This window comes from Solea solea, chromosome 8 (assembly GCF_958295425.1).
Source record: "Solea solea chromosome 8, fSolSol10.1, whole genome shotgun sequence".
Taxonomy (NCBI): Eukaryota; Metazoa; Chordata; class Actinopteri; order Pleuronectiformes; family Soleidae; genus Solea; species Solea solea.
The window spans coordinates 21,865,860-21,889,648 of record NC_081141.1 but is presented as its reverse complement, the minus strand read 5'-3'; the positions used below and the strand labels follow the sequence as shown (position 1 = coordinate 21,889,648).

The 23,789-nt window shown below is 40.5% G+C and overlaps 1 protein-coding gene across 3 annotated transcripts; it reads left to right on the top strand.

Moving 5' to 3' along the window:
- Positions 1-693: 693 nt before the first annotated feature.
- On the top strand, positions 694-19,316 carry tbx5b (T-box transcription factor 5b). 3 transcript variants are annotated; one of them, XM_058636224.1, is made up of 9 exons: positions 694-836; positions 6,613-6,759; positions 7,266-7,360; positions 7,868-7,987; positions 9,951-10,098; positions 12,300-12,452; positions 13,980-14,071; positions 16,097-16,353; positions 17,360-19,316. In XM_058636224.1, exons 2-9 carry the CDS (start codon positions 6,619-6,621, stop codon positions 17,938-17,940), a joined length of 1,587 nt encoding a protein of 528 aa, XP_058492207.1. In that variant the 5' UTR covers positions 694-836; positions 6,613-6,618; the 3' UTR covers positions 17,941-19,316. The 3 variants fall into 3 exon arrangements, with proteins under 3 accessions (XP_058492207.1, XP_058492208.1, XP_058492206.1); XM_058636225.1 differs by lacking the exon at positions 694-836 and adding an exon at positions 4,368-4,886 and having other exon boundaries at positions 16,100-16,353; XM_058636223.1 differs by lacking the exon at positions 694-836 and adding an exon at positions 4,368-4,886.
- The last annotated feature ends 4,473 nt before the right edge of the window (positions 19,317-23,789 follow it).

Sequence of the window (23,789 nt, the reverse complement as noted above, 5' to 3'; positions counted from 1 at the left end):
TCTAAATTGACCGTTGGTGTGAGAGTGAATGGTTGTTTGTCTCTATATGTGTCCCTGTGATGGACTGGCGACCTGTCCAGGGTGTACCCTGCCTTTTGCCCTATGCCAGCTCAGGTGGGATTGGCACCAGCGACCACTACGACCCTCATGTGGAGGATGAAATGGTAGAAGATGGATGGATGGATGTATGGACATTCTAAAATGCTCTTAGACGCTCAAAAAACTTTGATGCGATAAATGTCCCGCCCACCCCTGCTCTACTGCTGTATACAGACAAACGCTCCCTTGGTTTGTCTGATAGTATTGCTTGACAGCATTGCAGCCTTTACAGTAAATATTAAATTTTTTCTGTTCACAAAGACCAAACTGATCGGAAGGCAAATTTGGGTCGTCTCAGTGATCGTTACATTTGACTATAATAAGAGAGCAGAGTTTCTCTCTCATATGTGTGATATGAAGTCATATTAATGTGGAACAGGTTTTTGCTTCATCTGGACTCGGAGACCTCGTCTGGATCACGGCCAAATCCCCCCCCCCCACGCCCTCCACTGTTCCCACATCAGGCCGCCTTACTCACTGGAAGCGGGGGGTTGGTTGGAATGTATTTTGCCCTGTGTGATGTGATTGTTTGCAGAGGAATAGGTTGACCTTGCCCTCTAATGCCACACACATTTGCTCTGGCCGAGCTGGAGGTGTGCGAGACAGAGCTGCTGAGTGCAGGAGGTCTGGGACCCCTTCACCACTTCCTGCAGACGGAGAACAGAGGAACCAGTCAGCTGAAGCCAGGATGGGACAATAATGAGCTGTCCAGCCGCCGCCACCACACCTCATTTCAGGTATTATTGAAACCGTTGCCTCTTTTCATCTGCGATAAACCACGCAGACAATTCAAGGAGCAGCTCGTATAAGAATTAACAACCAGGAAATCATAACCCAGGTTTAGAATTAGATTATTTTTTATTTTGTTATTTTATTTATTTAAAAAGGGGGACAGTCCACATTAAAACATTAACCAGGGAGAGATGCACTGTACCAAGTAAAACTGATTTTCTGACCTGTAAGTGGACAATAATGAATTAGTAATATGTAACATAAACATTATATCTGTGTTGGCTTATGTGCAATATTAGATATTACATATATTAAAGGTTTAATTTGATTTAAATTTAATTTATGGATAATGGTATGCAAACAGGTTAAATGGTAATTTAAAGATTATTTAAGAAAACTGTTTTGGGTGACTTTTTATGGAATTCACATTTTATTTAATATATGTCATGCTTGTTAAGATTATTTACCTACACTTAGCCCTATTAAGATGTTTTTATCTCTGTTATTAGAAGATTTGAAAACGTTTGGGGAAAAAAAGTGTGGCTATAAATTTCAATGATTTTGCGGTTTCTATTAATAAACTCACAGTTAAACTGATGATGTCCATATCGCCACGGAGAAAAGTTTAATTTAACTTCTATTACGTTTTATTTAAACTACGTTTATTCTGCGAAACACGCAGCATAATAATAATAATAATAATAATAATAATAATAAATATTAAGTCATTGGTGGCTTCTACTACTTCACTTTTGTTTCTCTCAGTATCATATACAATATAAATATTATAATATAATAGAAATTCAAAAATACAAACTCTACCTTTGGCGTTTTAAAAAAACAATCTGAGCCACTATTTTTGGAAGTTGTTTAGGATATAACCTATTATTTCAGAATGAAATTGAAAAAAAATAATTTGATCTACCGTGGCTTTTTTCTTATTATTTCTTTTTAGGTTGAAAGGGTAAATGTAGAATCTCCAACTTCTCAAAGTCCAAAACCCCCGCTCTACTAACACAAAAATTAGAAAATGTCGGTTTATATGACACTTACGTCAGGCAAAGCAATAACTTTAGATAAACATGGTCATAATAACAAAGAATAATGTACTTATTTAAATGTGTCACAAGTATGAGCGTGTCTGCAGAAATTGATAGGATTATTGACGGATTATCTCTTCACATTGCTCTCTTTCTCACACACACACACACACCAGTTGTACAGTTATTCGCGAGCACACTAGGATATACATTAGTTCTTGCCCCATAATGTCGAACTTTGACCTTAACTCAAAAATCCCTTACAAGTTGTGAGGACCAGCCAAAATGCACACACACACGTACAGTATTCTTAGTGATAACACTCACCGACATAATGCTTTCACTCGCCCCTTACTCTTACCTTAACCTTCACAACTAAGCACCTAACTCTAGCCCTTAACCTTAATCTAATTATATCCTTAAAAGCAAGCCATGAACGACCCTTTAAAAATGTGACAACGTGAGAATCCTCCAGATTGTCCTCACTCCTCGCATCCGTGTGGTTTATAAATGTTTTGGTCCTAACACGTTCACACACACACACACACACACAGCCTCTCCTCTTGGCAGCGCGCGCTCACTAGCACACGCCTGTCGCCTGCGCTTTGCAGGATAAACCGTGCACCGCTGATGCTGCTGCTGCTGTTAACGGAGAAAGTCTCTGACGTGACCGCGGATTTGCTGTCTAAACACCGGTAAGCGCTCCCGTTATCAACGCTTTTCCAAATCAAGGCGTAAATAAACACACGCAGGTGTGCGTAAAAGCATATTTACGCACTCGATTTCCCAAGCTGCATTGTCACATTGCAGACTGAAATGACGCGTTTATTGAAATGCGTTGTTTGTAAACGTGAAATTAGCAATGGTGTGAGCTGTGGTGATTGTGTAGCACGCGGTTTATTATCTTTGCCACGAAGACGCCACAGACTTAAGGATGTTTGTATATTCCTCACAAAAGAACGTCAGAGGGTGGAAGAGGACAGGAGAGAGCTGCACGCGCGTGTAGAACTCGGCACAGAAATCAGTGTAACGGTGGGAATCGCAGCATATTGTGACCCAACAGTGACACTTGACCTTTCAACTCCCGATGCCTCCGGGATTGTACAGTAATCCAGTCAAAAATGATGCGCGCTCGTATCAACTGTTTGTCTGCGTATACATGCGAGATTACAGCTGTTGGGATTTATTCATTTATCCTCTAAGGAAATTCCCCAAAAAGTTCACGTTACATTTCCCGTGTTGACATAAATCATTTGCGTTTCATTTTCCTTTTTTATTGCACCATGTATTTATTTTAGTCTTATTGAGATCAACGATTCCTTTTACGCAGGAGACCCGGTCAAGATGGCAGCAATGCAGTTAAAGTATAAAACAACACAAACAAATGAATAAATAAAAGAAAAACACGTGCATACAGACAGTCAGAGCTACTGGGTTTTAAAGATGAAGTTCAGATTGAAGTTTGTTACAACAACAGGTGCTAAAAACCTAAATCCTTTCTTTCCCAGTCCGGTTCTTACTTTTACTTTTGCACATTTCAAAATATCTACTCAGTGGAAATTGTAACCTCAATGATTCCAAATTAGAAGTGAAGATAAGTAAAAAAAAAGTAATTTGGCCCATAATGCTTTCATAGATGAGCATACAGCAGTGACTGAGGCAACGAGTTTGTACTTTAGTGTACAGTGATGAGTGAGAGAACCACCGTTTGTATAATAAATCCCAGAGCTTCATGATCCAACATGCAAAGATCATTAGCAGATACATTTATATGCAGCATATATATGTTGTCAATAACAGGTAACATCCCTTCACTTCCTGTTTTACACAAAACGAAAAACAAGATTTATTCGACAATAAAATCCTAATAAGAGCTTTAGCTTTTTTAACAACATCCTGGATCTGATCCCTCTTAAAAGTAGTGAGTGTAGCTTCTCCAACATCAAAGATAAATCCCAGCATGTTGTTGCGTGTCCTTGTCTTTGGTCATGTGTGGATTTAAAGGTGAGTCCTCTCTAAATCTCAGTAAAGACCAGGAAACAATGTGTGATTATTAACTGTAAGAGCAAAACGCGTCGAGGAACAAAAGTAACAGCGTCTGTTGTTGATTATACAGAGATAATACCTAACAACAGTCTGTCAGGCTGTCACGTGATATCAGATGGACAAATAATGAGGCAAAAATACATCTTTGTTTTAGATGAATTGGGCTGTGTGGAAGCATATGCGCACACATGAGTGTGATTCATTCATAGATGAGAAGCTCTTGTTTTTAATTCCGCAGTCTTTGCTTCGCGTGAGTCAGTTTATGGCCTTTTTTTGGCATAAACACCAGGACCAGTATAGTCCTCATGGAGACCAAAATCTAGACCTAATGAGACAGAGCTTCATTTTTGAGGTTGAAGTTAAGAGCAAATCTTTGAGTTAGGCTTTAAGTGGTTATGGTTAAGTTTAAGGGATTAATGCTTTGTTCAGGCTGTCCGAGTGAATGGAAATCATTTCAGTGTTCTAAAAAGGAATAGCTGCGTGTGTATGTGTTTGTGTGATTGGTCAGTGTTGCACCTATGGCAGCACAGACGCGGCAGAGGAGGGAGGGCACAGACTCTGAGGCGGACTCCATTTGTAATGAATGATGTGATGAGGTGGGGTTCACAGTCACAGTCAGAGCCAGCGCTGCTTCTGCGACCGCGAGCCCAGAACAGTCTGAAGAGGAGCGAAGAGCCCCAGTCACACAGCAGCGGAGCATCTCACGGATCTCACGGTGACCGGAGGCAGCGACGCGGACGAGCCGCCGTGCGAGCGCCACATTCAGGGCGAAGAAGGACCGTTGGTGTTTACAAAATTGTGCAGGAGGGAACCATGGTGGATTTTTGAGATCTACAGGGAAACATTTGGAGAGTTTGGATTTTAAAATTAATAATATTAAACAATAATCACTGAAGAGGAAACCAAAGCAAACCTGCAGGAGCAGGATGAGGGCTTTTTCTGAGGGGAGAGCAGGACAGTGCGTTTGAGGTAAATGTCCAGAGACCAACACACACACACACACACACACACACACACCAATGATTTCCATTCACCCGGACACCGCCTGAACAAAGCATTTCCCTGAACAAATATCCCCCTTAAAACCTGACACTAACCATACCCTATAACCACAGTTATTAAATATTAACTCCATGACTCCACAAGTTCCTCGGACATTAGGTTGTGCCTCATTAGGTCCAGGTTTTGGTCTTTATGAGGTCCTCACAACTCTGCTAGAAAAGGCCCAGGATGAAGAGAGAACAAATTCACCGCACACACACATGCACAGAGAGGTTGCAGTTTGTCTGTTTAAGCTGCTTTAATTGTAAATATCAACTCACAAGTTCACAAGAACACTGTAAACCGCAGCTTGTCAGGCATTCCATTCATCCCATTTCATTATTATTATCATTATCATCATTATTATTATCATTATACAGGGAATAGAGTACAATTCTCAGTGAAATTGCTACATAGTTACACTGTACAGTTAACGACCACACAAACGGAATAAACACGAGTAGAAATACTCTGGTCGTAAATGAGTCAGATTGCGCAACAGAGTAATGACTGCAGATCTGTTCTTCTAATAGCTTTTATATGAGTGAAATGTGAAGCATTAAGTATTTGCTCTAATGTGGAAACATTTTAGTGAATGTATATGAAAAATGACCTATGACCTTTATTATTGTAGGATGGAACTGAAAGAACAGGACAGTGATATAGTAAGGGGCTTCTGTGTTGTACATTAAAAAATGAGATGAATAAATATGGACACATGTCGATTCATATCGCCTAAATATGAAGTGAGTGATCAGTAGCTGCAGCCTCAAAAACAATGTTGTGAAAACACATGTAATCTCATTTTTAAGTGGAGCCTGTCGTCAGGATATGTTGGATTATCGTCACTGTGAAATTAACGCGATGCCTTTCTTTTTGGCAATAACCAAAATCTCAGGTTGTTCACGATTTATATTATTGTCTATTACAAGATGAGGCCTGTGCTCTTTTTTATTTGTACAGCAGTTTGTGTTTTTGTGTGTTTCAATTGAATCCACAATTCAATTGAAATTACATTCCCAAAGAAGTTATATAAAGGACAAAACTAACTAAATAAATGAATGAATAAATAAATAAATACAGGACAGATTTTGACTACATTTCCTGGGGTTGTAGTTTATGGGCCACATAATAAATTATTATACATCTGTAATGGTTCAGACACGGATTCTGGATTTTTTTTTTTTTAAAGTGTGTGGCTATGTTGGACTATGACTATTTTATTTACTTGTTTTATTTTGTGTATAACAATGTACTTTAGTTTTATGTACTATGTGAATTGATTAATTGGGATAAAGGGGCAGAGTTAATAAGATTATTATTCTTTCTGCTGCTTTTCATTCAAGACAATTTTGTGTTTATATAAAATAGTTTTTTGATTTTATTTGAAATTAAATAAATAAACTAAACTAAAGGAGATAAGGGATTGTGACGCTTTGTTTTCTTCATCTCAAAATATATTGTGTAGGTCGTTAAAGTGTAACATGAAAAATTATAATCTACTAGAAATATGAAGTGTCGTGGGTCCGTTTTCTTATCATAAAAACTACTTGGTGAGACTCAAAACAAACCATATCCAAAACTCTAAATGTGCATGTATTTAAACATGACCTGTGTCCCTGTATGTGTGTGTGTGTGTGTGTGTGTGTGTCAGTGGGACATGGCAAACGGTGGGGACCAGTTCGGCCTCGCTGAGCGTCCAGACTCGGATTGCATGGATTCTCCAAAACAAACCAAACAGGAAAATCCCGGTTACACCATCAACTCCCCAGCGTCACCGCAGACTGCGTCCAGTCAACAGGTACAGATCGATTTATTATTCTATTATATAATTAATATTATTATTATTATTATTATTATTATAATAGAAAGCTTTTATTGTCGTTGTACAGCAACATGTTATAGTTTAACACCAGGACCAGGTCAACTCTGCAATAGTGTTGAATTTAACGCTAACATTGTTCATTTTAAAACAATTTCAGAGTGTATTTACTGAACTGATTCACTCTCATCTAGCGTGTAAATGCTTCATGTACAACACAACTGCAGAAGCTTCATTGAAGGTGCACACAAATGTAAAATAATAGTGAGCAAGAATAAAATTAAAAACATAAATGACTACTACTACATCATCAAGTATATGAATATTCATATAATTATTATTATTATTATCATAAGCGATATATGCAATACATTTAATTTTGAGGGGGAAAAAGCAGGTAAAATAAATCTTGTCCTGCTTTCATTTGACGAAAAGAAGACGACCTCTTCTTCTTTGTAGTGAGCTCTGTTTATATTTGGCTGCAGGGAATGGAGGGAATCAAAGTTTCCCTTCATGACAGGGAACTCTGGAGCAAGTTTGATGACGTGGGAACTGAAATGATCATCACTAAAGCTGGAAGGTAGGAGGAAGAAATGTTCCCTTTGACCTTTTTGGTAAAGTATAACCACAAAATGTACATAATGCATATGTCTGTCTGTGTGTTATAAAACAATAAGCTCATTTCATGTTTTTTTTTTAAAAATAATCTAAAACCATGGTTCTCAAACTGTGGTACGTGTGCCACCAGTGGTACGCGGAGGAAAATCAGAAATAGAAACAAACCGGGGTAGGTGATCAGAGTGTGTAGAAAATGAAAAAATAACAATTAGAGTCACCTTAATCTTAATGTAATGTCACTATACCAGTGCGTGTATATGTGAGGAAGAGGAGGATGATGAGAGGGTAAATTATCTTACTGGGAATAAATCTGCCTCCTGTGAAAAGTCTGTAGCTGACTTTGCTCGACCTATTTAAAACACTGTATTTATACAATATTTTCTTACAGGTGGTTCTTGGTATAAAGACGTGTGAGAACCTCTGTTCTGTAACTGTTGTGTGTGTGTGTGTGTGTTCTCTCTCTGCATAGGAGGATGTTCCCCGGCTACAAGGTGAAAGTCACAGGCCTCAACCCTAAAACCAAGTACATCCTCCTCATGGACATTGTCCCCAGGGATGATCATCGCTACAAATTTGCAGACAATAAATGGTTTGTATATTATGTCAACACTTTACATCAATGCAAATATGTCAGAATGATCCACGACTACACTCTCCACACACACCTGTCATCAGATATTTTGTATTATTAATCATTCCTGTCATTGTCACCATCAGATTGAATGATGAATAACATATTTATTTAATTATTTAACCTTTATTATACTAGTAAGATTAATATCTTTTGACCTGGACCCATGAATGTTTGTTTTTAGACAGTTGGATCGATTTAGGAGCACAACAGTTAATCAATTACTACCTATCAATTACATCGGTTTCAGTTTTAATATTAGAACAACTTCTTTTGAGTGTTTAGCTTTTTAAATCTGAACATTTTGCTCCATGTAACATATAAATCATTTTGGTTTATGAACAACGTGAGTTATTTGAGAACATTGTCATCATTTCAACGTTTTCCAACTGTTTCTGACATTTTAAGAACCAAGCAAGTACCGAGCAAGTATACTCGATTAACTGATTGTGAAAATAATCGTTAGTTACAGCCCTAGATCGATTTGTTAATAAATTGATTAATTAATAAATCAATAACTAAGTCTCAACATTAAAGAAGCAATATACGTGGAATGTTTTATCAATAATGTAATGAACTGATTTTGTATAATTTTCACCTGTGTAAAGTAGTCGGCTTACATGTGGTTGAATAATTAATCATTTTCAAATCGAAATCGCTTTAAAATATTATTTATTTATAGTATATGTTTTTTAATATCAACTCAAAATTCAAGAACACATGGAGTCCAGTTGGCTGCGATATACAACTTGATCTGTAGATGTCACTGAATCCTTCACACAGGTCGTTTAATGTTTCCATGAAGTCAATCTATGACAGGGTGAATGTTGAAGCCACAAAAATCAGCCACAAAAATCGCAGTTTAAACATTTTCTCCTAAAAAAATCTTTCAGTCTCGTTGATCCCCGTGTGTGTCTTCATCATCTTCATCATAGTTTAAAGCACATGTTATGAAGCTGTCACTCTTCTCTCGTGGTTCATCAGTCAGTGGATCAGTGTGGCTCACACCGTCTGTCCGTCACAGACCCTGCAGACTGTGACCGCCTCGTCACCCATGTTTTTACTCCCTTGTTTTTGCCCCCGTGTCTTTGTCCGCCGGTTGAATCACAGTGTGAAGGGTTCACCGGGCGGACACACCAGACGACAGAGACCGGATTAAAAATCTCCCTTTCAACAGAGAGTAAATACGATCAGAGCGCAGACTACATAGATCCATCAGTGCGCGTGCTCCTCAGACTTTACTTTATTAAATATTATTAGTTACAATGTAACGGGCCGGAAAACACGCGCGGGATTGTGGATAAACCCACTGCAGCTCAGAGAGAGAAAGTGAGCCGCTGTGGGTTTAACGGAGATAAAAGTCGTAAGGAATTTTCAGAGATAAGGTTTGTGTGTGTGTGTGTGTGTGTGTGTGTGACTGTGTGGGAGATTTAATCCCTTGAAATTATGTCAGACTACATGCATGTTCAACGAAAAACAATCAGACTATAGGACAACATGTCCTTTGTTTCTTTATTTTATTAAATTTGCCTCGAAACACAGGTCAAACGAGGCCTGTGTGTAACTCTATGAACACACAAATAATTATTAATGAACTTCATTAAGAGATATGAGCTTCCTTCTGTTAGAAAGTGGAAAATCAAACTATGAACTATAAAAGTTGTGTTATAGTTCAATTTAATGTTTCATATACGGCATCTCTGTAGCACGGACATTAACGACTATCTGACGAAAACTCAACCAAACTCTAGTGTGCTCTAAAGCAGCAGCAGCGCGGGCCTCCTCGTCCTGCTCCTCCCGCTGCTGCTGCTGCTGCTCCGTGCGCCATGGCGCAGAGTAGCGTACGCTCAGACTGACCACTGCATGTGACCCACTGAGTGTCCGGGTCTCTCTCTTACCTGCTGTATTTCCGTCACTGAAGGACCGTCAGTGGAAAGGCAGAGCCCGCGATGCCGGGGAGACTCTACGTGCATCCAGACTCTCCCGCCACCGGTGCGCACTGGAGCCGCCAGCTCGTCTCCTTCCAGAAGCTCAAACTCACCAACAACCACCTGGACCCATTTGGACACGTGAGTTTAACAATGTTTTGTTCGTTCGTTTATTCGTAGTCGAAAAACTAAATAAATCTGCGTGTGTTTGTAAGCTTGATCATTATATAACACTATCATTCAGACCTGGGGTCAGTGAGTGTCTGGACAGGGCAAGGGCAAGTGGATAAATTACATATTTATAGTACAAATTTAAAATAATATTGTCTGTTTTTATATGGAATGACATAAAGTTCACAGTAGAAAACATATTTATATTCATGCAAAACAAAAACAGACAGAAATAAACTCATAACTTAATGCGGGCCACATTAAATCAAGTGGGGGGCTGAGTTTCAAAGTTGCACTATATGGCGAGCACAACTGAGACCAACTCGCTTGGAAAAGCTGCTTATATATCAAACATCAGCATGTTTAGTCTTTAAATAAACAATTCTGACTATTGTTTGTCATTTTAGAAAAATTATATATAAACCTAAAAGAAGCAAAGTCTTTTTCTTTCTTCTTTTACTTGAACATAACTAAATGTACATCATTAATTTACATGAATCAAATAGTAATGAAAATAATACAATAATAATAATTAAAAGAAAACAAATATTACACATTACACACATACAAATATCTTACTGTGCTCAGGGAGGTAGGAGGGCAACATGGAGTGGACACATTTCACCACAGAGCTCCCACTCACTCCCACTCACTCCCTGCTTTCATATTTACCTACAGCAAAAGACCGTGAGTTGCACACTTTTACTATACATTCAAAGTGTATAGTCAAAAACAATAAAAACATGCCCTTTTCAGGTTTGCTTATTTTGCGTACATACAATAAGTGAAGTTCAGAGAGTGATGATCAATTAATAAAGTGGAGAAAAACGGCACCTGAAATCTCCCATTCAAAAGCTTTTTAAAGCCAATGACACACTGAACACAACAAGCTTTTCCTCAGACTATTAACAAATACCAGGGCCGGCCCAAGATTTTATGGGGCCCTAAGCTGACTTCCCTCCCACCGCCTCAGAGTAGCTGGTGCTGGACTATTATTGATCCAAATGTAGCACTATAATTGGCATTAATTATATATTTTTTTAATATATAGTGTTATTTACACCAGACCAGCATCACTCTTGTTGTTTTTTTATCATTAGAGGGCAGTAAAATCACAAAAGTGACCTAGTATTAATGTGCACTTCAGTATTCAAAGTAAAGCACTGAGTGTGTTGATACAGAACTTGAATTAAACAAAAAAAAACAGCTTAATTACTTTTTTAATTAGTTTTTTGAAACTTGTCCAAATGTGTACTAAATAGGCACCTTTTCAAAACGAAACCACTTAAGCTCAACACTATTTACATATCTACACAAGGTAAAATGTATAGTAATATTTTCTCCACACAATATTGGGCCCCAAACCGCTGCTTACTTCACTTATGCCACTTATCACTTATGGGCTGACTCTGTGGATATATATGTTATGTGTGTGTGTGTGTGTTTTTCAAATGACATTGGGTCACAATGGATGTTGGAATCTAAGCTTAAACTTGGGGGGGGGGGGGGCATTTATTTATTAACAAAATACATTTTCTTACATTTTTATCTTGGATTTGTCAAATGTTTCTCTGTATAACAAGTGTGTTTTTATTGTTGTTGTTGAGTAAGTTAAAACCTACAGTTAAGTGGTTTCTTTAAGTTTCGTTCAGGAGCAAAAAATCAATTTATTGTTTTTCCGTGACTCCAGAATGAGCATTTTAATATTTAGATCAAGAGCCAGGACCGCTCTATGCCGAGGCGGCCATTTTGGACCACCATGTTTTTACAGTAGCCCACAGTGGACAATCATCTTTTGAGTTTTGATGCCGACTAAGGACTATAGATGTTCTTCAACACCAGGGGTTAATGTTTTTTTTTTTTGTTTTTTTTTATCAACATGGATTAAAAAACTATCTTCTTTTAATCATCTTGGAGAATGGCTCGGTTAAACAAATATTAATAATTTTGCTCTCAGCTGGCATCAGTTTAATCGTTGTGTATACAGCACGAGTCTCAAGGCTTAATATTTCACGTCAGAAGAAGAACGCTGGGTATTTTCACTTTAGGTGGGCTCATACCCTCGGTCTCCAGTCCTGGTCCCATCATCTGCTGCCGTTTCCCACAACACACCAGCAGACGCTGACAGCTCCATCAGCCTCACCCTCTCAATCTCTCTCTCCCCTCTGTAGATAATACTCAACTCCATGCACAAATACCAGCCTCGCCTCCATATCGTCAAGGCGGACGAGAACAACGGCTTCGGCTCAAAGAACACGGCTTTCTGCACCCACGTCTTCCCGGAGACTGCCTTCATCGCTGTGACGTCCTACCAGAACCACAAGGTTTGCTTTAGTTCTCCACACAGAAACAGTGAAACTATAGTGACATGTCGGAGGTTTTAAAAAGAAACACACTGGAACAGTTTGTCTCTGCTACACTGGAACTTCAAAGTGTAGAGATTTAATAAGAACGCTATGTTCAGAATCACAGTACAGGAAGTTTAAAATCGACTGATATTCATTTTTGAACAATTATAATTACAATTCTCATTCATTCACTCACTTGCTCACGCACTCACTCACTTGCTCACGCACTCACTCACTCATGTACTTAGGGAAAATTTATTTTTGGGCATGTTTACAAATACTGAGTCAGGACACATAAACAAAGAAGATGCAAATTAACTTTCTGGATACAAAACATAGACTGTAATACAAACAGTTAAGTGTGTGTGTGTGTGTGTGTATTTCTTATGTTGACAAAAATAAAGTCTCCCATAATGTAAATGAGTACAATTTAAGGTTTTAAAGTTAGGTTAAGGTTAGGGTCAGGTTTGGGGTTAGGTCAGTACTAATTAATTAAATGAATGTAAGTCAATGCAATGTCCTCTGAAGTCATGGAAACGTGTGTGTGTGTGTGTGTGCGTGTGTGTGCGTGTGTGTGTGTGACCTCACTAGGGTAATAACCCTAACCTCTTGATCCACTTTCCTCATGTTTCCATGAAGTCAAACGTTGACACCTTTAACTCTTCTTACAAAGTACAAACAATAAATATTTCTTTCTTTGAATTTTGTTTTAGATTTTAACAAGTTTGCCTTGTCAATAGGTTTATTTTATTTTTATTGTAAATTAAAGTATAAATTCCATCTCACACAAATTCATCCCACATATATGTATATATATATATATTGTTTCTTAATAAAAACATTTTTATTTAAAGCTTTGCTACTAATTTATATTATTATTATTGGTGTTAGTTTTATTAATACTGAGTTGGAAAGATAAAGTAATACTTGATTAGTTATGGCTACTTTTGCGAGTGTATACATGTTGGTTATTGAGGGGAGTTGTTCTGTGGAGGTCAGTATTTCGTTTGCTCCAGAGCTCGTGTCAGATTCCCACTCCCACTCACCTGCTGTGTGATGGACGTGGTCTTCAGCCAAACGAAACCCCACTCAGAAAAAGAAGAGGTTTGCCTCCATGACATCAGTGAGAAAAGGAGTGAACATCAAAGCCCTCCGCCTTGGACCTCTAAAAGCTTTGGCTCGAAATCCTTAAACCTAGTGACTGTTGGGGTAAACAGTTTATTCTGTGTCAGCTGGCGAGAACACTGTCCGTTCTGTTAGAAACGTCAGCAGCTGAGGAATGTTTGGCCGCGCAGAGATTCTTCGGGGCTGCTTTTAACATCTGCTCAGGCTCTGACTAATAGTAAACTATTGACTTCCAGTCAGTGAGGGCAGCAGTTATTAATTGAATGTGCTTGTGCGCCTCTGTGTGTGTGTGTGTGTGTGTGAGCTGTGTATGAAAGTGAGTGACCTGAAGTGTTCTACAAGTGACCGAGCTGAGGCTTTTCTATGTCTCGTCCTCAGATAACACAGCTGAAGATCGAGAACAACCCTTTTGCAAAAGGCTTCAGAGGCAGTGATGACAATGAGCTGCACCGCATGGCCAAACTACAAGGGTGAGTACTCAACTCTGTGTGTCTGTGTGTGTGTGCAAATCTATCTTTGTGAGGACATTTTGGCTGGTCCACACAACCTTAATGGGCTTTTTGATGATCAAGACATGATTTTAGGGTTAGAATTAGCTTTAGCTTAGGGTTAGGCATTTAGTTGTGATGGTTAAGGTTAAGGGCCTTTGGAATGCATCAGCATGTGTGTGTTTTCTTGTATGTGTATCTTTGTGAGGACCAAAAAAAGCATAAACCATAGGGCAGGGGTCTCAAACTCAAACCACCTAGGGGCCAGTGAGTGTGTAGTTTGGGCAGTAGGGTAGGTTGTAGTGGAAAAAAAAGAGACAATGAAATAATATTTGATGATATTTCACATCATTAAAAATAAAAGCGTTTGTTTTGATATGGAACAACAAATAGTTGACAATATAAACATAGTTATGATGCAATAATGAATCCAGTAATAAAAAAAAAACCAAAACAGAAATGACTCATTATAACTTGAGATTAAGTGGCGGGCCACATGAAATTGATAGGGGAGCCACATGTGGCCCGTGGGCCTCAGGTTGGAGACCTTTGACATAGGGAGTGAGGACATTTTGTCTGGTCCTCACAACTTTAAAGGAGGTTAAGGACTGGGTTTAGGTTAGGATAAGTTGTGATGGTTATGTTTTAGGGTTCAGTGCTAGGAAATGCATTATGTCCATGCGTTAGAGTGGTCCCACGAATGCTGCACAAACATGTGTATGTGAGTGTGTGTACTTTCTTACCTCTTTAGAATCTTTTCTGGCATTTTTCTGAAGAGCTGGTTCAAGTTTAGGGCTAATTTGAGGCAATAACTGGCTGAGGATAGTGTTTGTGTGCAATCATTTCCATTTTTGTGCTCTTTGAATGTTTGTAGGACACAAAATCTGTCCTTGTCTCTGTTTTCCTCCTTCACCCAGCATGGTGAGTGTGTAATGACTGGGTTCATATGGTCAGACACAAGTGATGTAAAGAGATGTGAGACATTGTCACCTGAAGTTTGACGTCAGCTGGAAATGTCGTGCAAAACGGACCGAGTATCATGTTGCTGCTGGTGTGTCAGATAGTCACTGCTGGTCAGCTGATGGCCTTACATGGTGTGTGTGTGTGTGTGTGCGTGCACGTGTGTGTGCGTGCTGAAATAACTTCCATTCAAGCACTGCTATGGAAGGCAGAGATTTTAGGAAGCCAGGGAGAGCTGCTGTTACTGAGGAGTGGGGGAGAGAAGAGAAGGGAGGAAGAGGAAGAGGGGGAGGGGAGGGAGGGAGGGAGGTTGATATTGAGCATCCCTGTGTTACTGTGGCTGGGGGAAAGTAGAGGAGAAGAATCAAGTATATCTGAAGTGACACGGGGCTGGGTGTTTATTTTTAGAGCAGCAAATTTTCTCATAATTGCACCGCCTCTCTCACTCTGTGTGTAAGAGAGAAAGAGAGGGAGAGGGAGAGAGATTGTGTGTCACTATCTTAGCGAGAGTCAAGGAGATGTGTCCCGCTGTCTCTTACATACCACAGAGTTCACGAGGAGGGCAACATGTACGAAAGGGAATCAGAGCTGAAAGGTTCGAGAACAGCAACGCAGACTTGTGAGAAACAGAAGTAGAAAAGACAAAAATGTCTGTATAGAGGAAAAAAAACAGTTGTAAAGGTCCAGTGTGTAAGATTTGTCAAGCTTTATTTGCAGAAATTGAACATACTACACATGAGAATGTATGTATGAGAGTATGATTTATTCTTTCAAAGCCTTAGAATAAGTATTTTATATGTACTATAGGAAAGAGGCTTGCTCCACCATCTCCACTAATAGTGCAGTTTGATGAAATGAAGAACAAAATTATTTCTGGTATGTAAAGGCCACCATAGTTCCCCGATACAGAGACATCAGTTTGTTTCAATCTGCATTAGATGCCATTCATTCTTGCTCAGTGGACCTTTTAAGCAGCGTACCTGATGCCAAAACAACATCCAATGTAAATGATTACTTATGTTGTAAATCGCTCTCTCTCTCCATTAGCAGCAAGGACTTCCCTGTCGTCCCTCGCAGTACTGTCCGTCAGAGAGCTTGCTCCACTGGGAGTCCCTACAGCGGGGAGGGCCGGGGACTGAGGGTCTCCCCCGAGGCGGTCCGTTCCCCTTACAGCTGCGAGAACAGCTTGAACAACAGCAGCCCCCAGGAGCTGCTGAGTGCTCCCCCTGCACACTACACCCTGCCTCATCCTCACCTGCAGCCCAGCCAGCAGCCACAGGTTTATCACTGCACCAAGAGGAAAGGTAAGAGGAAGCCGTGTGTGTGTGTGTGTGTGTGTGTGAGATCACAATAATTAGTTTTTTCTTAATGCCATGTAAACATGTTAGTCCAACTAAAATTGAGCTAGACTTAGTCGAACTAACAGACGTGGATAATGGGATGCATATTTTGTGCATGTATGAGCTTAGTCAGACTGGAGTTGAAGTTTCCTCCCCAGTCTTTGAGCCTGAAGTAGGCTGCAGTGTCTTTCTTCAGACACCACAAGAGCCATGTCTGATCTCGTTTGTATCACATTAACATGTACAGCCGGTACAAAACATACAGAACCACAGCACGATCCCTCTCACCGTTCACCGATTGTATTACTGTGACTTAAAGGTCAACAGCAAACTGACTCAATATGCACTAGCTTATAGAGGGATACAGCGCCACCTACAGAGGTGGAGTCAGCCAATAAATTGAGTATGTTATTTTATCTACAGACTAATCTTTGCATCAGTTTTTGCAGTAAAGCTTTCAAAGGTCTAGCTCTCATAAAGAAATAAAATGAATGGACTGTTAAAGATGCAAATTTACATTTGCAGTTCATCCTAATTCATATTTCTGCGTGATGTTAATCTTACCATCAATACAGTGCACTGTCATTGGCTACACACCTGCTGTGCAACATGATTTGTTTTATACCATGACAGACAGTCTTATGTAGTGTATGACCCACACCAGCCAGTGTATGGCTGGTGTGGGTCAGAAAACACAATTTATTTGACTTCCAATTAAACAATTGATCATGCATCGATGATCAACCAGAAAGTTTATTTTTAGGTGTTATGTTGTTTCTGTTCATGAAAAAACAAAAATCACCGAATGTTACCCACTGCAGCGTCTAACATCGATCTTTTGTGTGCAGATTTTGTCTCAGCTTCTTGAACTGCCTAATGTGGAAAGTCAGAGATGTTGAGCTTAAACTCTGCTAAACTTCTGATTCAATATCAAACAGAAAATCAACATGTTTCCTCTTTGTCTCTGTAGTGGAGGAGAACTGCTCTTCAGGAAACCGCACACACCAGTACAAGAAACCCTTCACAGGCAGCTCATCAAGTGAAGGTCAGCCTTTTTATCCCCCCTCCTCCTTCGCCCCTCCTCCAACCGCTTTATCCAGCAACGCTGCCCTGGGTCTCACCGACTCCCCCTACAGCTCAGACATGGGACAGCGTCAGGCGTGCATGTTTGCTGAGTCAGAGCCCAGACTGGATGAGCTCAACTGTGCATCCTGGTCATACACCTGTCCTCTCCCCTCTGCCATGACCCCCATGGAATCCTACCCACACTACAGCCCTCATCCTCCCTACAGCTCCAGCCCTCAGGGCTCTCGTCTCAGTGGCATAGCCCATCAGAGCTCTCCGCTGCTGGGAGAACACATCGCCCACGACCCCTATCAGAGCCAGAGCTCTGGACCTCTGTCTCAGAGCTCCCAAAACATTCACAGCAGGCAGGTCAGCCCTCCTCTCCGAGAGTTTCCTCGCTACACACCCAACCTCTCTCCTCCTCTGTACCACACACTAGAGACACACATCAGGTGTGGAGTACCCGAGTGGAGTGCAGCCTCCTAACTGAACCAGAGGACACACCTGGATAAGTGGACAGAAAGTCTCAAACTCAAGATGCTGCACCGTATACAGACTGAATATTACTGTTCCAACATAATTGTGAAAAGTGTGACCTTGTGCTGTGTTAAAAAAAAGAAAATGTTCTCATCTGGGATTCCTGTTTCTCCTCTGTGCTCAAGACTGGACTTGGACGTGACGTGACGTGACATGAAGCCTCATTCAGCAGCACAAACAAAGTTGTTGTCAATCATCTTTTCACTTTTGCACTGTGAGTCCTTTAAGGACAGACTGTGAACAGCATCAGGTCGTTTTCCTCTCAATTACGCCCTCGCTTTGCATCATCAAGGACGTAGATCATGTCAGATGAGCGGTAATATTTTCTGACCAAAAAGAATCCCACCTCTCACAGCACAGCCTGAGGGAGACTTTTTCCGTTTTCTTTTAGTGGAGCAAAACACAGCTTCATACTCCGTCTCGGTGAAGGAGAGCGGACATGAATCGTCTGTGTGGGTTCATGTGTGCGTGTGTGTGTAAAACTTGTCAGCTCGACTCAAGGATACTATGAGTTAATTTCCAGTGAGACGAGCAGTGGTAGCTGCCGGCGCTGCACTGTAGCGATAAACAGTTTGTTTAGACCACACTTCAGACTGGAGGACCTGTAAACGCCGTTTCCACTGCATTGTGGGTAAATGCACATCTCAGCCTTCGCACAGCTGTCAACGCTGTCCTCTCGGTCACCCCCAGCTGACCAATCAGCTTTCTACATTCACCAGCAGCCGACCAATGAACACGCGTCCCCTCTTCCATCTCCAGCTGACCAGTCCGGGGTTTCTGTGTCTGTGCGATGGCCCACTTTTGTTTAATGACTGTGATCATGTCGATGCACCAGCTCTGTTGTTTTTAATCAGTGCTCCTCATTTCCATTCGACTTTACTCCGTGTTGGTGTTGGTATTACTCTCATCACTGTAGAGTACTGTAAAGAAACATTTGTGGCTCCTGTTGTGCAAACTATGGTTTATTTTTGTGTCACGACGCAGTCTCTATATTTCCGCCCAGGTTTATTCATGCAGTAAATATGTGAGAATCCACGAGTAAACCGAGAACAGATCATCATTATTCCTCTGTGAATTTGACGTGTGTGTGTGTGTGTGTGCGTGAATGTATGTGAAAGTAGGAAAATGTTTGTTTTATCGCCTTTTCCTCCTGATAATAGTATTTATTACTCTAGATTTGAAAATGTTGCTTTGTTAACTTGTTTCTCATTTCACCCCCCAGTCTCCAAATGGTGATAAATACTTGTGACTTTTCTGTTCTATGGAAACAAATGCAGATTTATATACAGAAATTGAATAAATTTTAGAAAAACGTTGCATAACTCTGTTGGTGGTAGTTTCCTCCTCATTGTTCTTCTGTCGTTATTAGGCAACAAACAGAGTGGGGGGCAAACTGATTAACATTCCTCGTGAGGTATTTAAAGCACATTGGGCTCCTTGGGAGTGGAAACTCTTTAAAGTGCCGTGCAGTTTATCAGTTTCAATGCACGTATGAATATGTGGCGACCTGATAACAAAGCCGCTTTCTCCCGTAAGTTGCCAGCAATCACCTTCAACCATGCAGAAAGTATTGTGTAAATGTGTAACTATTCTGTTTTGTCAAGTGTACGTAACTCTACTGTCTCCAACTGTCCCACTTAGCGGTGAATTCCCCAACGCCTCCCGAGCAGCGTGGGTGCTGTGCATACCTTGTCCGCCCGCTCTTATCTTTGACAGGTTGTTTGCCATCGTTGGCCCCCTCGCCAGCTGGACCCCCTCACTGTCAACCTGCTGCCCACAAAGAGGAGGGGTCTGCTGGGATAGAAGACAAAGAAGGGTAGCGTGGTGGGGGGGGGGGAGTGTTGGTGGTCCTCCCTCTCTCTAAACTGCCATCCTGTCTCGTGGCATCTCGCGTTTCTACGTCTCTCTCGGCAGAGTTAACCTCTTACACCTTACACCTGCTCGGAGTTTACAACTGTGAAAGAACAGAGAGAAGTGAGACAGATTTATTACCAAAGATTGTTGGATTGCTGAACTTCTAATCCGGCGAGTTTGCAATTAATTGCGTGGTCATATGTCTGGTTGTCGTTTCCCCCCCCCCCTCCTCTTTCTTCCTTTCTCTCTCTCTCGCTCTTTCTCATACGCCATGAGGTCGGAGGTTAAGCAGGCAGCTCTTCAGAGAGTCTGTTCCTCCTTAACCCCTCGTCTCTCGACGAAATCAGGCCAGAGCGAAGACGGAGGAGAAAAGAAAAAAGAGGGGGAGAGAGAGTGAGAGCACCAGGGCCTCTTGCTCGGAAGATGGATTTGCATCACTCTATGTTGGCTTGTACAGTAACAGAGTTTGACCTGTGTGGCTGAGAGTTTGCAGCTCTGGGTAAAGTGGTAAAGCAATATTTACCACAGTCTGTATCTGTGTGTGTGTGTGTGTGTGTGTGTGTGTGTGTGTGTGTGTGTGTGTGTGTGTGTGTGTGTGTGTAATCCATCTGTGGAGGACTTTCTCAGACACACTGCTTGGACAGTAGATGGATGAAGCTTTGTGATCAAAGAGCTGAAGTTGTGCTTATCATTATCTCCCTGACAACCAACCACCCCCACCCTGACACACACACACACACAACTAAACCCTCCACCAGGTCACTTCTGTCTCCTTTTCTCACCCTTATCCAGACTCTCATGTCTGTGACTGCGCTCAGACAGCAACATACTCACATCTTTGTCCTGAGCACACATGAAGCATCACATTTGTAAAGGAAGAGAAGATTGACATTTTTAAATGTCACTTATTTTGCCTGCAGACCTGATTTTTTGTTGTTGTTGTTAAGCCACTAACCAGGGATGCGTGGGGGGGCGGTGGTCTTAGCTACTGCAAAGACCTACAGAGCAATTTCTTTTTCAATCTTTTTTTAAAGACATGAAAGAATTATTGTAGGCTCATTTCATTAGGCTGAAGTATATCAGTTTGAATAAATAAATGTGTACTTGCTTGGAGTCTTGCGTAGAACTCTGAGAGGCACTTGTGTGATGTCCAGCATTAGTGATACCATTCTATGCGGAATAAGTGGTCTGAGATGGAGTGTAATTGGTAAAGTTGATTATGGTTCGTCTCTATGGGTCTGATGGTGCTCTGTCTCTGTGGGAGTAAATGGCGACAGCTTATTCCTTCCTGACTAGTAAGTAAAAACTACCACTACACTGGAAATCCCCTGAGAGTAGAGGAAGCCTGGATATGTTCAATTTTAATATCCTGATAGAAAGCGGAGCTTTATCTGTATTTTTTCAGCAGCATCACATTTCATTACAGTAACATTATGGTAATAGTATCATAATTATTTTGTAATATTAAAGTAATATAGTATTATTTCTATAGTAATCACAGAGTAATAGCTCTGTAATGATAATAATAATTCGTAAATTTCAATGTTCATGCACTGGGAGGAATCGATTTATTGACAGAGGGGTGTTCACCTCCACTCCACTAGGGGTCACCCGCTTTCAGCTTCTCAGTATTTTGCAGTTTCCGCTCTCCTTGCCGTTTATTAACTCAGTGGTTTTCAAACCTTTTATACCAAGCACCACCTGGGAAAATATTGAGCTCTTGAAGTAACACGTTTATCGCCAAAAAAACGTGTAAATAAATAGGTCGAGCAAAGTCAGGTACAGACTTTTCACAGGAGGCAGATTTATTCCCAATAAGATAATTTGCTCCCTCATCCTCCTCCTCTTCCTTACATGTACATCACACACTGGTATAGTGACATTCAATTATGATAGAGCAAGAGATAAGGTGACTCTAGAGCAAGAGATAAGGTGAATTTGAATGTTTAATTAATTTAATTTACCTGTCAACGTTCCTCAGCTCCACTCTGGCAATAACTTCAGTCTTTGTCGGTCCAAAACAACATATCGGATTTGAATTGAAATTCTTCTTCGATCATGTCCAGGTATGTTCTAGCCAGAGATGGGAGCTGTGGGGAACACGCAGAACATCACAAGCTTAGAAGGATCCAACTGCAGCTCCAGCCACTCAGGAAAACACAGCACTGGAAAAACATGTTCACTCACCTCTCAGTGGATGTGCTTTGAAGCGTGTTTTCCTAAATGACTTTGGGTGCAGTTGGACGGATTTGCAGGGCAAGCTTGGCTCGAATTGAACGTATACATGCAGTAGTAGCTCGGCTTTCTAATGCATGACAACATGCTAGACCAACTGAAACTGTACTAAAGTCAGACTAACATGTTTTCATGCTTTTTAAAAGTCCAGTTTTAATTGGACTTAAACAATATTTTTTCATGTAAACGTACTGAATAAATCATATTGTATTACAATGATATTACTGCCCTATCACAAAATATTAGCACATGTAATATTACCATGTTTTTTATTATACCGTGGTTATACGGTATAATATTTTTTTTCTTTTTATGATGAATTTTCAGAAGCTCCAATATGTGACCAAAGCTGAGTGGAGATCATTGCAAAAAGATTTGATGGATGCATAAAACCATTTTTGTCAGCACATCTTAATACACTGAACCATAAGTATCTGTAATTAGAATCAGTAACCTCTGTACACTAAAAGGACAGCACAATGGCAGTACAATTACGTAAAACAATGAATGCTTTGCCATTACATGTGATGCAAGAAAGTAGGATGGCGGAGGTTTATTTGAATGGCACTATCCATCCTCGCTGTTATTTAAAAGCCACAAGAATGGTCTAATGCTGTTAAGCACAGTATAGTAACAAGACTCGGGCCCAAGCTAATTTCCCCCTAAATGAGAGTTTATGGCTGAAACAGCCCCGAAATCACTGAAGTACATCTTAATATGAGCGTAAGAGCTGTCAAGGATAAGAGGCCAAGTAAGTGTGTGTTACTGGGAGTGGGGGGGTGGGGGTGAGCTTGGGTTGTCCTGCATGTTGCATCTGTGAGACAAAGAGAAAGGTCAAGGGTCAAACTAACAGCAGACAGGCCAGTGCAGGGTCAGCGGGCTCAGACTAACCTGATCAGTGATGGCTGTTTATCTGACGACCCTCAAACTGTCACCCCCGCTGGAGCTGCCTCGTCATTCCTCTCTCACTTTTAGAACAATTCAACAACTTAGAGCCACTTTTGAAGAATAGAAATATACTGTAAACTGTAATCTGGTCCTTCAGAATCTCATGTATCATCTCCTCCTTCATTTGAAGGGGAAATATGTAGAATATGCACAACAGCAACCTTAAAAAGTTTGACAGACTTTCTGAAAATAAGGAAAAAAGATGCTTTTTTAGTTAATTGTAGTGTTAAATGTCCACTGACAAAGTGGGAGAGAGAGCATGAGCTAACCTTAGCAGAGGCTTTAAATGATGCTTTCCCATCTGGGAAAAAGTTTCCACCTTGTTAACTTTCTCTCAACGTTCAGCTGTTTATCGCTCAACGCACCTACACTGCAGACTCTCTCATCTCCTTCCACTTTGGTTGAGACGTTTTTGAGAAGGGTAACAAGGCTTTTTAGGTCCAGTGTTGCTCAGTATTTCCAAGATTTAGCAGCTGGCTGCTCATTCTACCGATACCAAGTATTGTATGAGTTTGTGGCCTCCAAATGAAAGTTTATTTTGGGAATAAACTGACTGTATCATTGTTATCAGCGAGGCCAGTATGTTTCCTCAATATCTATATCTAATTTCATGTCTTAACATGATAAACGTCTCACATAAAGCACCTTAAGAAACTGAAATATAGAATATTGTGTTACACAACAGTAGTTACATCCCACAGGATCAGGTCAAATTGAGGACTTTTGTCTTCCCCCATTTTCTTGTCATTCTTTCCAGTGGA